Source organism: Trachypithecus francoisi, unplaced genomic scaffold, assembly GCF_009764315.1.
Source record: "Trachypithecus francoisi isolate TF-2019V2 unplaced genomic scaffold, Tfra_2.0 Lachesis_group13, whole genome shotgun sequence".
Lineage (NCBI taxonomy): Eukaryota > Metazoa > Chordata > Mammalia > Primates > Cercopithecidae > Trachypithecus > Trachypithecus francoisi.
The window spans coordinates 51,018,407-51,035,921 of record NW_022681458.1 but is presented as its reverse complement, the minus strand read 5'-3'; the positions used below and the strand labels follow the sequence as shown (position 1 = coordinate 51,035,921).

General features: G+C 35.5%; 1 protein-coding gene across 5 annotated transcripts in view; it reads left to right on the top strand.

Moving 5' to 3' along the window:
- Positions 1–14,098, top strand: part of NAB1 (NGFI-A binding protein 1) — a 39,531-nt gene extending 25,433 nt beyond the window's left edge. For 4 of the 5 annotated variants that reach the window (XM_033230828.1, XM_033230826.1, XM_033230823.1 and 1 more), the window contains 4 exons: positions 7,524–7,613; positions 9,250–9,412; positions 11,002–11,118; positions 13,614–14,098. In XM_033230828.1, coding sequence (XP_033086719.1) covers positions 7,524–7,613; positions 9,250–9,412; positions 11,002–11,118; positions 13,614–13,702 — 459 coding nt within the window. In that variant the 3' untranslated portion in view covers positions 13,703–14,098. The remainder of the gene's footprint in view (positions 1–7,523; positions 7,614–9,249; positions 9,413–11,001; positions 11,119–13,613) is intronic. The other variant, XM_033230824.1, reaches the window with a different exon arrangement.
- Positions 14,099–17,515: the final 3,417 nt, after the last annotated feature.

Here is a 17,515-nt window from a genome sequence, read left to right as displayed (position 1 = left end):
TAAGTTTGTCTAGGGAATGTGATTGACAAAAAGGACCTCATAAATAAAACTAGAAAGAATTTAGAATTCTTTTAACATGCTTTTTCTCTTATTTCATTTGAATCTTTCTCTTGTGATTCTCAGCTTATTAGCTTCTATTTAAAGAAAGTAATATACAAGGCTGGGCATGGTGGCTTACGCCTGTAATCCCAGCACTTTGGGAGGCTGAGGCAGGTGGATTGTTTGAGTCCAGGAGTTCGAGAGCAGCCTGGGCAACGTGGCAAAACCCCATCCATACAAAAATTAGCCAGGCGTGATGGCATGCGCCTGTAGTCCCAGCTTCTCGGGAGGCTGAGGTGGGAGGATCACTGCGCCACTGCACTCCAGCCCGGGCAACAGAGCACCCCTGTCTCAAAGAAAAGTTTTAAGTAATGTACAAATAAACTTCAGCTTAGCCCATTTTAAAGTGTAACAGATTTCTGCTTACAGGACCCAAACTAATGAGACAAGTTTTTCTCTTCTTTTAAATCTTTAAGCGTTCTGAAATCCTTTATAACAAACAATAAGCATACGTGCCAAATTGCTGGCTTTTTCCATCTTAAAAAGATAATTTTTACAGTGAACAAAAAGAAATACAATGTTGAGCAGATGATTTGACATCAAAATAATTTGACCTGTAAAGGAAAGAGAAGCATTTTATTGCTTGTCATTATTAATGCATTAGGGTACACTAATACAAGTAGGGCTTTGTTGAAGCTCAGTAAGATCTTTTGTTGCTCAATACTGTATTTTCCTGATCTATACCTGAAGGCTTGGGTGGAATGAAGTTTTAACTCATTCACTTGTCTGATTTTTCTACCTGGAGAGCTTTTATTTATGTAGTAGGTTGTTCTCCCTTAAAGGATAGTTAGTTATTTATTTGATTTAAGCAAAATAGCAGCATACACATTGCATAGAAGAACTCAGGATAATCTGTTGTCCTTAAATAGCGTTCGTCCTTACAGGATATGTTGAACATTAAAAAATAGACTTTGAACTTTAATTCCTAGAATATGTGAAATGGACATGGAGAAAAAGATCACCTGCTAGCTTAGGTGTGCCTTAGGGAACCTACCATTTGGAATGAAATCTCTAGGGAAATGTGTCTTCAGCCCTTTATGCTACTTAGTAAGTGAGGCTGGGAATCCTTCTGCTTAGCCTGGATGAATAACATGTCCACTGGAACACAGCCCTCTGTGAGTCCACTTTCAGGTGAAATGAAAATATATTTTGTTTATTCTTACTTATCTTTTTCATTAGATCTTCTAATTAATCTTCCAGTTCTGGGGCAGTTGTAAAAATTGCTACTTTGTATTGCTTTCATTTTGTGTCAGTCCCTACTAGGCATTTGGAATTCATTATCACAAACATTCTTGTCTAACCTATGTGGAGGCTTTATGATTTCCGTTTTACAGCCAAGGAGAGACCCAGACAGGCTCAGTATCTTCACCCATGTTGCCAAATTGCTATCCAGTAGCAGAGCCAGGGCTTCCTATCTATGTCTGATTCCTGAATGTCAAAGCAGTACCACCTTCCTAGGTGCTAATGATCATTCACAAAGCATCTTACCTGTGAAAAAAACACTATTGGGATTATACCTTTCCTCCTAGTGCCGTGTGAAGGGCGAAATGTGTGCAGAACTGGTAGTCTTTGGAAAGGGTGGATAGTGGCAGTTATTGTTTTCTAATGCAAGAAATTTTATCTAGTAAACAGTTACGAGTTTTGAGTAGAAAATTTAGCAATGTAAGGTACAAAATATTTAAATATAAGAAATTTTCATTTGATATGCCGATTGTTTACAATGAGTGAAAACCTTATGTTGGGAAGATAAACAGAGTAAATCAGAAAAATTAGTTTGATTTCCTTATGTCCTACCTATGAAAGAACATATTTAAGGTGGCTTGACAGCTCATTCAAGGAGCTGAAAAATCAAGAGCCGAAGTCCCCTGGCTCTCTTGTCTTCTCCTAAATTTTTTTAAATGTTAGTTAAAAGTGAATTCAATTGGTAACCTTTCTTTTTCATTAAGAACACACTGAGGTTCATGAACAAATTAGTCATTAACTCCAATGTTATAAGTAACATCTTAGAAGAGAGGAAGGATATATAAAGCTACAGTCTCCGAGCTGGTGATGGCAGCTGACTAACTGGACTGAGTGCTATATCTCATTTGAGTTTTCTTCATTTGCTGAAATTGCTGGAGACTGGACACAGATGGGAAATGACAGCATTCTTGACCCTGTGGGAGTCAGAGGTGCAAAGCATTCAGAGATACGTGGATGAAAGAAATGAGGTTTGTTAATAGAGCCCAGGAAGTCAGAGAATTGAGGCTTGAAGAAGAAAGACCTAAAGGAAACATCTGCTAGCAGTTCCAGCAGGTGGGGGTGGGAGACCGAGGAAAGGGGAGGAAAGAGGGTCAGAATATCCACCTACGCTGCTGCTAGGCTTGTTGAAAAGAAAGCTGGTCTAATTTGACGTAGACTCTTCCCCTCTGGATCAGAAAAACAGAAGCATTACAATGTGCTATTCATACAGAAAGTGTGATTAGAAAAAAAGAAAATGCACGTGTGGGGTTGAGAACATCTGCTGTAACAAGTCATCTAGAGACAGCTAAGCAGTGGCTTTAAAGCAGCTTGCTAGTGTTCGGCAGAAAGGATGAGGAGGAATGGGGATGGAGACCAATGGGAAGAGAGTAATTAGGTCATGCACCAGCCTCCGTCCTATATCTTTTATTTTCTCAGTGATCAGACCCAGAGTCTCGTCAGCAAGGAAACACTGTGATTAATGGCATCAGCCAAAAATATGACATGGAGATAGATCGCTCATAGCATGGTGCAGCTAGCTGGTGCCTGGGAAACAAGCTTACGAGACATATAACAAAAGTTGTGCAACAAACATAATGTGAAAAAGACCGGTTTCTTGGGAATGTTCTCACTTTTATTTCTAAGTCATGTATTTTGGGGACCTTAAATCTACTTTATGTGACATGCAGTGATAGCTACTCGATTTTGTAGTTTTTCCATCCACAATGAACTGTCAAGACTGTGGGAGTAAATAATGACTGATGTACTCAGTTGCAGAGAGATCACTGATTACTTTGGATATTGTTATTTATTACTTATTTTAGGCTTTTATTTATCTTTATTAATGATGGGACACTGTCCATTTTCCAGCAACTTTCACATGTAGAGTTTGAGGTTCTCCATCCAGCTTTTTCAGTATTCTCATGGTTGAATAATCCTGACTTTGGTGCCACCATATATTTATATGGCAATGTGTACTTTTCCAAGGTTCACTTATTTGCATTACTTTATTTAATCCCCACAAACTTCCAATGGGCAGATACACAGTGGTGTAATCCTAATTTAAAAATTTGGATCACTGGAAATAATGAGATTTACTTTTTTGCCTGAGATCACGCAGCTGGTTCCTAATGTAAAATGACTAGATCATACCTTTCTCCTGCAAGCTCTTCCAGAAACAGTATTGAGGCGTTGGGGCTCATGGGGATTCTGATTGGTGCACTCCACACTCCACTCAGATTCTACTAATGAACTGATAACCCTCTAATCTGGGTCTCCAGCCCTGATTTTACCCCAAGCTCCAAACTCACTGCTCCTGCTTACCTGGCTTATCTACACACGGAGATCTCACTAGCAAATGAGCTCAACCGAATTCATTAGCTTTCTGGCCCCTCCCAGACCTCGTGATCTTGAGTTCTTTATTCTAGTAAATGTCATAACCAAACTCTCAGTTGCCTTATTTCTGCGGCATCTGCCACTGTCCAGGTCTGGGCCTTCACCAGCAGCCCTCTAACCGGTGTCCCTGTCACCACCCTGAACTCCCCCTCCTCCACATGCATTCTCCCCATCACATTCACATGTGCTTTCTGAAATGCAAATCCGATCAGTCTCTTTCCTGAGACTTTCAATGGCTTCTCTTTGTATTTAAGATAAAATCTAAAATTCTTAACATAGCTTACAAGGGCTTACAGAATCTGGCCCTATGTTTCCACCTTCCCTCGCCACTCCCTCTTTTTCAGTGTATATTGAATATTTTCCAGCTTCCCAGAGTGTGCCCTGTTCCTTTTGCCTCCAGGCGTCTGTACCAGCTGCTTGCTTTTAGAACTCTCAGCCTAGACACCCTGACCTCTGGGACGCCTGCTCTGCCACAGCACCCTCTGCTGTGCTCTGGATCTCCGTCCATTTCCCTCCCTGGACTGTGTTGTCAGGAGCGCCCGAGGCACGGCCATCTCGTTTGCCATTGTATTCCCATATTGAGTACAGTGTATGAATCAACTGAGTGGACATGACATTCTTGTTGAATGTATAAACACATGTTTCTAGATTTCCAGTGTTCTCTTCACTAAGATAGTTCCCCAACAATGTGCTCAATATTCTCTGGTTGATTTTAGTTATTAAATTTTGAGTTCTTCCTTCTCTAAGATGTCTGTACTTTGTAATTGTCCATAAAATTTCTTTTTCCCCCAGTATCGTGCTTTACTCTGATTAAATCTGGTGGCTTTTTGGATGAACTTAACAGATATCAGTAACAAACATTTATCAAGTAATTCCTATGTGCCAGGCACTGTGTTAAGTATTTTTCATGAATTTTCTGCTTCCTTAAAATGATTCTGTAAGTGAAGTACTATTGTTATCCCCAGTTTATAGATGAGAAAATAGATACAGAGAGATGAAATAATCTACCCAGTATCACAGCAAATAAGTAGTAGAGTTGAGTTTTGAACTCAGTGCAAGTCATACAGTTAAAGCCTGTTCAGCTTATGAAAAACAGAGCTATAATTTCTGTTTATGGAAATGCCTGTATTCTTGTGAGTTTCATAAAGGTTGTAACTGTTTGAATTTATGGACTGAGTGTTGGCTTTGAAGCTGTAAAAAAAAAAAAAAAAAAAGGGAAACCCAGTCTTGAATGTGATGAAGATTAAATGAAATAATGAACATAAAATATAGAACATAGGGACTGGTACATTGTAGATTCCTGGAAAGCGATAACCGCTCATATTGAAATTGTTCTAACTCTTCTCCTAGCTTACCTCACTGAACTTGAGAACTTAAGCAGTTCCAGTGGGGTGGGGGTTTGCTAAAGAGAAAGTTGGGTTTTTCAGTCTAAATAAATAAGAAAACTTATTTATAAGAAAATTGAAATGGCTAAGAAAAAGTGAACTTTGGATTTAGCTTGGACTGTATACACTTGTATGAAGTTCATGTTAGCTTGTTTTGTGATTATGTTCCATACACATCTGTGAGCCAACATAGAAACCTAGCAGAGTGGCTATTTTCAGCACTTCAGAAGTGCTAATTACATACTGGCCCACGATAAAGCTATATAGGACCATCTTAAGACGTCAAGTTTATTAGCTCTTGGCTGTATATCATGTCTTTGAATTTTAAAAATAGCAAATTATTACTTGGGGAATGTATTTTGATAGATAAAATTTTTGAAAATGTGAAATCTGCAGTGGAGAAATAATTTATTGAAAAGACCCTGATGGGGGAAAATTTTTGAACCACTATCTTATATCCCAAATAAGGTAAAATAGTTTGTTATTATTACATCATTGCATCTTTTTCTGCTGTGTATTGTAAGAACTTTGGTTTTTAAGGATTTGCCCTCTGCTGCAAATATATAGCTTATCAAAGAAGGGGAGAAATAATGTTTTGGAGTTTAATTGTTCGTGCTAATTTCTGTGAGGAGTCCTTTAGGTGGTTTCACTAAAGTTACTAAAACCATGCTGTCATGATATTTTGTAGTTATAATGTTCATGAGCAATAAACAGCAGAAAAAGAAAACTTTGAAAAAAGTAGTAGGTGGAATACCAAGTATAAAATGGAAGTAATTTAAGTTGAAGTATTGTCCACTGCCCCCCAGATAGGCCCTGTTTATTATAGGAATTTAGTATGTATTGATATACCTGTTTAGTAGTTATTTCATGTTGAAGGCATTATCTCACTTGCTTTATCTCATTTGGTCCTCACAACAATCCTAATAGATAGGTTGTCCTGTCCTCAATTTTCCTATGAGGAAACTGAAGTTAAGAAAGGTTAAGTTACTTATCCAGTGTCACATAGCTAGTGAGTGGTGGAATTGGAACACAAATACAGGCCTTTCGAATTCCAAAACTCCGTTTCCTGTCATAGGATATGATAAAGGAGAAATCACAAGCCAACATGAAGGAATCCTTGAGCAATTCAGGTTGGGATTATTGGGTAGCACTTTAAAGAAAGTTTAGTTTGGATCGTTAGCCACATTCCATGTAACAAAATTAATTTCTGATAGGTTAGACGGTTAAATTTTAAAAACAAATCAAAGTTTTAGAAAAACTAGAGGGTAGATTTGAATACTTACCAAATTTCTGAAGCAGAATTTCCTGAAGCAGAATTTCTCTAAACTTTATAGCAGCAGTTGAAATCACAAAATAAAAGTATGTACAACTATAGCATATAAAACAGGCATATAAAAATTAAATGATTTTTTAGTATCAAAAGTATAGATAAATTGGCATAAATTAAGAAAACAAGAATACTTAGTGCTGACAAGGAAATTGTCATATATTGTTTGTGGTATGATAAACTAGTAAAGGCCCTCTATAGGTTTAGCAAAAGTATGTAAGCACAAAAATACTATCTCTGCAGTAATTCTGCTTCTGGGAATCTTTTGTAGTAGATAATCTAAGCTATCAAAAATGCTATCTCTATGAAAATATTTTTGCAGTGTTTTTCATAAAACCAAAAATTAGGAAAAGAAAAAAAAATGTCCAATGCGAGGATAGTGGCTAGTCAAACGCCCCACTGGGTTAAATGTTTTTTATTTTATTTTTTTATTTTATTTTATTTTATTTATTTATTTATTTTTTTTTTTTGAGAAAGAATCTCACTTTGTCACCCAGGCTGGAGTGCAGTGGTGCAGTCTCGGCTCACTGCAACCTCCGCCTCCTGGGTTCAAGCGATTCTCATGCCTCAGCCTCCCAAGTAGCTGCCCAGCCTCCCTAGTAGCTGGGATTTCTGGCAGGTGCTACCGTTCCCAGCTAATTTATGTTTTTTTGTTTGTTTGTTTTAGTAGAGATGGGGTTTTACCATGTTGGACAGGCTGGTCTCGAACTCCTGACCTCAGGTGATCCGCCCACCTTGGCCTCCCAAAGTGCTGGGATTACAGGAGTGAGACACTGCACCCAGCCTAGGTGAAATGTTATATAACCATTATTATCAATGATCATAAAGCCTGCTTTCCAGTGTAAAACAATGGGTATGATGACATTTTTCATCTTATTTATGTTTCTACTGAGGTTACAGCTGTAGAAAATAATGTATGTTTCATAAAAGGCTGAAATGAAATATTTTATAACCAATGAAAGATTTTATAACTATTAAAATCTTAATCATGATTATTCAGGTAGTGAGATTAAGAGTTTGCTTTATTTTCCAAGTTTTTGATAATATTTTATTATTTACAAACTCTAAATATAAAGGACTTCTTATTTGACCCACAGGATGGGTTTCCAGATTTCCAGGATTCTGTGCAAACGCTCTTCCAGCAGGCTAGAGCTAAGAGTGAAGAACTTGCAGCTCTTAGTTCACAGGTAACATAAACTCCCAGTTATTATTTCATAATAGTATCTGAAGGTTAAAAAATAAATGACTACTTCAACTAGCTTCAGTTTTAAGTGTTTGAGGACTGACTTTTTATTTCCGGTTGTTTTTTAAAACGTCATCTGAGCCACAGCTGTATCAACATGAGAGCGATAACAACTTGGTTTGATTCAGTTTATGAACGGAATCTGATATGGTGCTACTTATTTATTCTTGTAGTTTTGTAGGAAGTGAGACAGATTCTGTACTCAAGAAAACTTAAACAGTTTGATAATCAGGAAAACCAGCCATGTTGACCCTGGCTGTGTGTAATACAACTCTGAGATAAAATAATACTAGTTCTCAATAAAATATTAATATAAACATTGTAATTATTGTTAAATCTTTTACATTCATATTTATTGAAAAACTGTTAAATGAATACGTGGCTTCAGGTGCTTTTGCCATTAAGTTATTTAATTGTGTCTGTATACTGAAATTAAAATTTTAAAATGCTTTCTGCAAGCATCTTTTAGAAAGCACTGTAAGCTTTTATTCCTGTTGAACAACTTTCTTGTAATAACTTGCTTTTGGTCAAATTTAGTACTGCTAAGTTTTGTTTTTTTCATGTTAGAATGAAAAATACATTTTTTACCTCAGATATGCTTATTTAAATTTTGTCAATTTAGTAACAATTTCAAATGAAATGAAGTTGTAGTTACTTTTGATTTGGTTTATATGCATTCAGAAAAATAGTATAAGTGTTTATTATGTTTATTCTGTAAACTAATACATTTTACCTAATGATTTTTACATTGTGGATCAGGGCTTTTTGTAACCAATTTTATATAGAAGCTTTCTTGTCCTACACTTTTATATAGCATGGTAGTGATTCATATCTGTGCATTTTGACTATTATCTCCTTGGCAAAACACCACAAATACACTGCTCTGAATATCACATATAAGTAATTTAGAGCATTGAAAAGGAACTTATAAAACACATGCAGAGATAAATTTATATGTCAGTTGACTTAATTGTATATTTAAAATATGCCTTTTTATGATTGGTTGGGAAATACTGCAGTTTCATGATGAAGGTGAAAATGCTTATTGGCACTGATGTTTTTCTGCATAATTTACATTGTTTAATTTTAGTGGGAGGTGTGTTTGTCTTGTTCTTCTAGACAGCCGTTTTACACCTTTTCTCCTCCAAACATATTGTCATCAGATCAGTCTGTGTACTGCCAGATCCTAAAATAAAAATGCCAAGATTTCGCCCCAAGTGTTAGAAGTAGTTTATAGCAGATGTTGCTGTTGCTTTTAGATTTCTTTTTTAAAAATCCTTTAAAGGACTTAGTACCTTGGAAAACAAAGGTAAGGTTATGTTGCTTTTGAACTGACATGGAATTCTCTTGAAAGAATTGAGAAGAAAGCTGTTATCTTTTGTACAATATCCAGCCTTTTATGTTTTAACATGATGATATAGACATCTATGCATATTTATGGAATTTGTATACCACGTGAAGTATGAACTAATTTTAATGAATACTAAATATATTTGCTGGAGTCTGAAATTGGCATCTTTAAACCATTAAAAAATCTAGAATGTTTCAGTTACTGATCTGATTTTTGCTTTACTTACTAGCAGCCTGAAAAGGTGATGGCAAAGCAGATGGAGTTCCTTTGCAACCAAGCTGGCTATGAGAGACTACAGCATGCCGAGAGGAGGTTGTCTGCAGGGCTTTACAGGCAGAGCTCAGAAGAGCACAGTCCTAACGGCTTGACTTCCGATAACTCAGATGGACAAGGTACATCTTTAGAGTATCCTCCACCTTTAGGGCCACTATGTGCACTTCAAAGAGAAACAGAAGACAGTGGCTGATTTTTAAATTATGATATTTTGTAGAGATTATTTTACAGGTTCTCTTATCAAAGTTAATTTTTAAATTCTTCATTTTCTAAAAAGGAAATAATTTATCCTGCAAATTTTAATTTGTAAATGTTTTAATCTTTAAGCAGTTGGCACCTGAGATTGACATGTATTATTTTGTAAGGAGTTGGTGGGAATGTGAGATGTCAGCAGTACAGATTATTTTCCCCAAAGAAACAGATTCCAGGAGAGATGTTTATCCTTTTTAAATGACCAAAACTTCATAGTTTTTTAGACTTCCAAAACAAGTTTGTGAAATTTACAACATCTGCTTCTTAAAAGAATATGGTAACTGCTTCTAAAGTATTATGACAGAGTACAACTCAGGTTTAGAAAGTCATGTGATTCGTGAGTGTTTTTACCATTCTACGAAGTACTTCATTCTTTTCACATCCTCACATAGAGAAAATCCCAAGCCATTGTTATTTGCTCATTCAACAGGCATTTTATTAGCATTTCCTACGTTCCAGGCACTCTCCTAGGCACTGAAGATGCAGCAGAGAACAAATCTCTGTTTACCTGGAGCTTACCTGGAGGGAGATGTACAGGTTATAAGTATATACATGTATCCCCTAGTTTCAAATAGCAATAACTGTTTGAAGAAAAAAATAATTTTGTAGTGCTTCCTTTTTATATGTTATTGTTATACTTTTCTAGAGAATGGTTATTATTGTAAAAAAAAAAAAAAAAAAAAAAAAGAATTTCTAGGTAAGAATACCATCTTAACAAGGATTCTCAAGCCATGGAGTGAAATATTACATGTGTCAACAGATCAGAGTACTGAAAGAGAAGAAACTTCCTTTTAAAAAGATTACAGGAACCTTTGAGTTGAGGTCTTGTTTAACTTCTCCAGTTGTCCTTAACATGTTAAGAAGCAAAGGCGGTTATTAAAGATTTGGTGACTCTAATTTGTGACACCAGGATAATTCAGTGTGGGGTGACAGTTTGCTAATGTGGTGGATTTCAGTACATGACAACATGATTGGGTGTATAATTTTTTTCCCATATTTGTGCTAAATCTGTTTTTTCTTGGATTTTGCTGTCATTTTGTTGTTTTTTTTAATCTGTAATTGGCTTGAAGCCTTCTCTGTCTTTCTAGTACTTGTTATTCTATGATTAATGACATGCCTTGGTAAAATGGTTGCACTAGTAAGAAAATGTCTTATAGAGGAGATGTATTATATGCCAAAACTGGAATGCTTACTGGAATTCCCAGTCTTTTGTTTAGCTCTTAAAAATATCCTGGCAGAATTGTAAACCTTGGGACTAGCATGAAATGACTTGCCATTTTCCTCTTAAATTATTATTTAAAATGTTTTTTCCAAGTCTTATTTAAATTCTTCAGTGCTCGTTGACTTTCCTCACTTTTTTCCTAAGGAGTGTTCAGGCAATTTTTGAAAATTTATTTTTCAGAAAAACCATAGTGTGTTTTTAATATTATGCATATTTCTTTTTTCTTTTCATTAGGAGAAAGACCTTTGAATCTTCGAATGCCTAATTTACAGAACAGACAACCCCATCATTTTGTGGTGGATGGGGAGCTGAGCAGACTTTACCCCAGTGAGGCAAAGTCCCACTCATCAGGTGAGAACGTGCTATATGATGAGAGGGTAACACTTGAATAAAAGGATCTTTAAATTCTGTTCTCCTATTCCCTCCCCCACCAAAAAAAAATGTCATCACTGACAGTGTTCCTACAGGTTGAGTATCCCCATTTGGAAAATTCGAAATGCTCCAGGATCCAAAACTTTTTGAGTGTCAGAATGACACTGAAAGGAAACCCCCATTAGAACATTCCAGATTTGGAATGCTGACCCTTAAGTATAATGCAAATAGTCCAAAATCTGAAAAAACTTGAAATCCAAAGCACTTCCTGGTCCCAGGCATTTTGGATAAGTGATGCTCAGTTGTCAATTTTTCTCCCCTTGGAAGTGATAGATTGCCATAACACTGGCTGATCTCGCTAGTCTTTTTGCAAACTTCATATTCCGAACAATGACAGGGAAAACTCATAAAAGTTGAGATTACTTTGATTCACCATTATATGAATGGTGATGTTTATATGAAAGTTTAATAATAAATAGCTGGTTTGAGTTGTGTTACTACCTTTTTGGGCAATAACATAATATGAAATTGATGGACTACATGTTTGCTTTGACACTGAGAAAACCTTGTGTATCAAAATCTAGACTTTTCATGCAGATGCATTTTGGAGGTGATACTCACATTTCAGAAGTAAACTGAATTCCATAAAAGGATGAGCAGCTCCTTATCATAGTTAGATATTTACCTATTTTTACCCAAGTAAAGTGAGTTAGACCTAGTTAAAGCATTAGAGACCAGCACCATTTGAAAGAATCTGTTATCATTCCAAGTCTTAAAGTCGCTTTAGGAGTCACTTAATCACAGTCACTGATTTTATAGATGAGGTAGCTAAAGTCAAATAAATAGCTCCAAATTTGCGTTGTAAGTCAGTGGGAAGTGTAGTTTTATAAGCATTAGGATTAAACCTGACTTTACATTCATGCTATCTAGATAGAATGAATTATGTATTTACTAGAAAAAAAGTTATCAAGAGCATTTATATCTTTCAATTTTAGATCATACTCTTGGTAGCAGATGCTAAAAAGACAAGTTCTAAATAATGTTCTGGTGCTGTGACTTTATAGCATGCTATTGCATACTTGATTGTAGCCACTTTAATAATGTCAGAGGGAGGTTGAGAAATTGAAATCATCCTAAAAAGCTGACATCTTGGTCTCATGTTTTCCACAGCACAAAAAAAGTGATCTATTCTTTAAAGTTTTTTAAAAATGAACAAAAAACCACGTTTTACCAATTTATATTCCTTAGAAGACTATATAACAGGAATACTCCAATTACATTGATCATGTGTCTTGTCATGGGGCATATATACATATTTCATGGAGATACATTACATAGAGATAGAATTGATCTAGATCTTTATGTAGAACCAAATGAAGAAATGCCTGAAAAAGCCTTTTTCTTTATTTTTAACTGAGTAGAAATACAGGTTTCATATAGTGCAAGCCTGGGTCCAGATCTTAGCACTGACACTTGACTGAGTGACCCTGACTGAGTTACTTAAACACCCTGTCCTTCAGTTGCTTCATCTGTAAAAGCGAAGTAGTTTCTACCTCGTAGGGTAGTTATGAGGATTAAACAATACAGTGTACCTGCATCGTACACTATCTATTCCAGCCAGCAGGAATTCAATAAATAGAAGCTACTTTTTTTATTACTCTTACACAGAATTTAAAATCCCCTTCTGTTTAGAGAGGATTCATAAATTGAACTATTTAATTTCAGATAAGCTATTAGTATTGATTACTTTCTAGAATCCAAGGTGTGAATGTATGTGATATGGATGTTTGCACGTATATGTATGTGTACATATCTCCCAGTATTTGTACTTTACATAAAGGTTACATTTGACTGTTATTATGTAGTGTTTGTGTATGGTTGAAATAACTATACACATAGAACTCCATGGAATGATTTCTTATGAAAATAGTGTTCATTATTTTATCCCTATTTCTCCCACCTTAATATGTCATTGTCAGAAGAACTTTAAAAAATAGTTCCAAGGTTATGAAGATATTTTTCAGTCTGATTCCTTCATTGATGGTAAATATTTAACCAGTAACAGTTACATATGAATAATCAGTTTCCTTTTATATATTTATCATGTTGGATCAAGCATTAAATAAAAATTAATATGTTCTGTATGCTAAATGTTTTATGTGCATTTCATTATTTAACTTTCATGCCACTTTATGTAGATACTATTCCTATTTTATAGATGAAGACAGTAAGGCTTAAAGAGGTGTATAACTTGCCCAGAGATGTATACACCTAGTAATTGGCAGAGTTGAAATTTAAATCCAGAATCCAAGCTCTTAATAGCTCTATGAACAGAAATTTTATATGGAATTGCAGAATCATGAATAGTTGATACTCTTTGGTATGGAGTGTGGGGGTTTGTTTTAAAACTTTGTTTGATTTTTGTAGTCCATTGATTTAAAATATCAACTCACTTTGTTTCCATTTTTATGTAGAGAGCCTTGGGATTTTAAAAGACTACCCTCACTCAGCTTTTACCTTAGAAAAGAAAGTCATCAAAACAGAGCCTGAAGATTCAAGATAGCTGTGATTTCTCTCACCGTTTTCTGGAAATGGCATCAGATTTAAGGATAATACTCCATCATAGAAATAAGCCTTAATAACCAGTGTTGCCTCATTCAGCTCAAACAGATTTCATAGCCAAAGCAAAAGGACTGGTACGGTAGTCTGTGGAAACTGGGAAGATAAAACAACAGCCACAAAAGACAAAATCAAAAGAGTGTTGCAATCTATAATAGTAATATTGATTCATTCACATTCCTGTGTTAAGTCATTTTATATGGAAAGGCTTACAAATCAATATTGTAAGCATTCATTATTTAAGAATGTACGATGTATTTGTGTAATTTATAGAAGTAAAATCTAGATGTTGAGACCTGTTTGGTCCAATAGATGTGGATACAATTTATTTTACTTGAAATTTTGTTGTCTACTTTGTGTGTTTAACGTAAATGTATGTCAGAGTTTAAAATCTTTGCCTGCAGTTGTGAAAAAGAAAGCTTAAGTGATGTAGTTATTGGCAAGATTGCAATGATTATGGAAAAATAGAAAGCAAATACTCAGTTTAAGCCAAGGAAAATATTGTGGATTTAATATTTGATAAAACTGATTTTGTTTAACAGGAAGTGTTTAGCATTCACTCATATAACATCTGGTTATCAATGCACGTTTACACAATAAATACTTGAGTGGAGGAAAGTTAAAAAGATGAGCAATAGAGTAGAAAATATCTCTTAAACTAGTTGACCTAGATTGTATTAATAACTATTTGAGATGTTTCAAAGATAGGAAGCTATTACGTGGACAGAGAACTTGAAATAAGTGGACCCATGTATAAAACCTTTGACTTAAACATTGATATTTCAGAATGTGTTAAATAGATTAAGACATAGTAAATTAGGCTGGGCGCGGTGGCTCAAGCCTGTAATCCCAGCACTTTGGGAGGCCGAGACGGGTGGATCACGAGGTCAGGAGATCGAGACCGTCCTGGCTAACACGGTGAAACCCCGTCTCTACTAAAAAGTACAAAAAACTAGCCGGGCGAGGTGGTGGGCGCCTGTAGTCCCAGCTACTCGGGAGGCTGAGGCAGGAGAATGGCATAAACCCGGGAGGCGGAGCTTGCAGTGAGCCGAGATCTGGCCACTGCACTCCAGGCTGGGTGACAGAGCGAGACTCCGTCTCAAAAAAAAAAAAAAAAAAAAGACATAGTAAGTTAACCCTACATGTTATAAAGATGGCGACTGTTAACAAAGGCTGTAACAGATTAAGTACTATTTTATATCCAGAAAGTCTTCTCATGTAGAGAAGTCAGAGAGACTAGATGCTTTCACCAGGGAATGTCTTCCCACCCAGCCATCACAAGTGTGGACAATCACTGCATCCACATCTGTAGGCATATTTCTATGGAAGTTTAGTTGACAGCTATATTCATTATTTATTTTACGATTTCATTTTTCTACACCTTTGAGATTTATGAATGCAGTTTTTTCTTAAAATTTATTTTAATTTGACAGTATGTTTTTAGTTCCCCCAATTTAATTAATGGACCATATGCATATATATGGGAGTATGCTTACATGTTAATAATATACTTGCATACTTACAAGAATTTCACATTGGAATTCATAATGGTAAAAAAACATACATCTGCCAATATACGTTTTTTCTGTTGGTTTAAGAGAAGATAACTGACAGCTTTACCTACTTCCTACAGATGCATCTAAACCCAGATATTGCTGAGAAGAGTGTATTGACTCTTAAGACTGAGTGTAAGAGAGTATGTGTCTTTTTGTTTTTAGTTCTCCTCTAGATCATAACTGTAAAAAATATTAAGTCATAATCTGTTACACTAAAATTTGTCAGCCAAATGTTAGATGAAATGTCTGCACTGTAGTCTCAGATCACTGTCACATATATAAATTGCTTCTTCATTTTAATTTGTAGAAGTACTTTACAGTAGGAAACACCAGTAAACAACTTTTATACTGCTAAAAGGCTTTTTTCCCCTTCCTAAATGTTTTAATTGTATCATAGTGTTTTGCTCACTGAAGAAGCTTTTTATGGACCTTGCAACTTTGTTGCTAGCTTGAGGTTGATTATTGTGGTTGTATTGCTCACTGTGTGTAGAAATAGTATGAGTACGATTTCAATAGACTGTTCAGTTTTTAATATTAGCCATAGCACTGGTTAGTATCTCAGTAGTTTCATGAAACGTTTCCTGTATTCTAATCTATTTTGAAACTTTTTGTTTTTTTTTAAATTGTGTCTTACAGTCAAGGTTGTAGATTTTCATAAGCCACAATTTTAAAAGATGCAGTAATCTTCCAACTTCCAATATTTATCCATTCATTGTGGACCCACACATTGCATCTTTAAATTCATGATAAGTTTCCTTAACTATCTTATGTTTCTGGTCTTTTAAGCTTAGTGATAAGGTGGAAGCACAAGAAAAATTTCAGTAGAATACAGTTTTTATTTTGTAAACACTAATGTATTAAACTTGCTATACATTAAAGCAAATAATATATATTTTTATTTGAATTGTATATGTGAATTGGAAGTTATAACTAGTTGATTTTTTCATTTTGTTAGAGGTATTTTCACTGAACAAGGTCAATTGGTTACCTCAGTATTACAGCCAATATAGTCCAAGGGACCATTTCTCCCCGAGTCTCTTACACTTTATTGTGCGATGTCCACGTTTTTGTGACTCTTCAAGCTGTTGGTGAGGTGGGACGAGTGCACTTGCTTCCTGTGGCAATAAAGATTTTCTGTGCCTCACACATTTATGTTTATAGCATTTTCTACATAGCAGTTTTCCACAGTGACTAATATTAACCCACTCTGCCTCGCTTATCTGCTTATTTAAGCTGGGTTTCAATATTAGGGGACAAGAACTTATGTCTTAAGTTGGAACTAAGTATTGTCAGCTACCGTCATTTCTAAGAAGTCATTTGGTAAAGAGGTTCTCAGTAGACTGGTCTGGCAGAGAGAGGTCAATTTATATTGTTCTCATTTATGAGAAGTTTATGAAGACATTTTTAAAACTCCGCCATTTCTAACTATGAATAAAAGGAGGAACATTAGGATTTAACATCTATAAGACATATTTGTAAAATATTAATGTGATTTGGGTTCAGTATTATGGGCTAATTATATGAAATAGAGCTAACCTGTAGTAAAGAACCAGAAAGAGCCTTTCAACAAGTATTGATGAGTTCTGTAGATTAATGAATATCATCAATGTGCCAAGCACTGTGCTAGGTGCCAGGGAAGAGGTAAAGGCCCCAGATGAAATACATGATCCTTGCCCAAAACCTAGTTGGATGGGAACTAATACCACTCACATAAAAATAAAAATTTCAGTGCCTTACATACTGGGATGAGGAGCTGGCATTTAAGTGCATTCTGTATTAGGCAGACATTATGGTAGCGGGCACTTCACGGGTGAGAGAAAGCACTTTCAGTGAGTGAGATTCAGAAGAGATCGGCCAGGACTAAAAACATTTAGAGGTGGAATTTGATAAAAAGCCATAGTGGCAGTACATTTCACTTTGAGGCTGCCTTTTTTTTTTTTTTTTTTTTTTTTTTGGTTAAATTACTGTACTTTTATTTTGAAACTGCATGGCAGATCTGCTTGCCTGGGTAATATTTCCTTTGACGATCTATTGAATCTGTCAAAAGGTAGCGGGAAAAGGTGCTTTTCATCTGTCCTTAATTAGTGAAACCACTTGGGTAAAAGCTTTAGGATTTGGTAATTATGATACTACTAGCACCTCGTGTACCTTTACAACTATAGTTGACACTATTTAAGACTTAAAAGCTAAATAAGTATGCA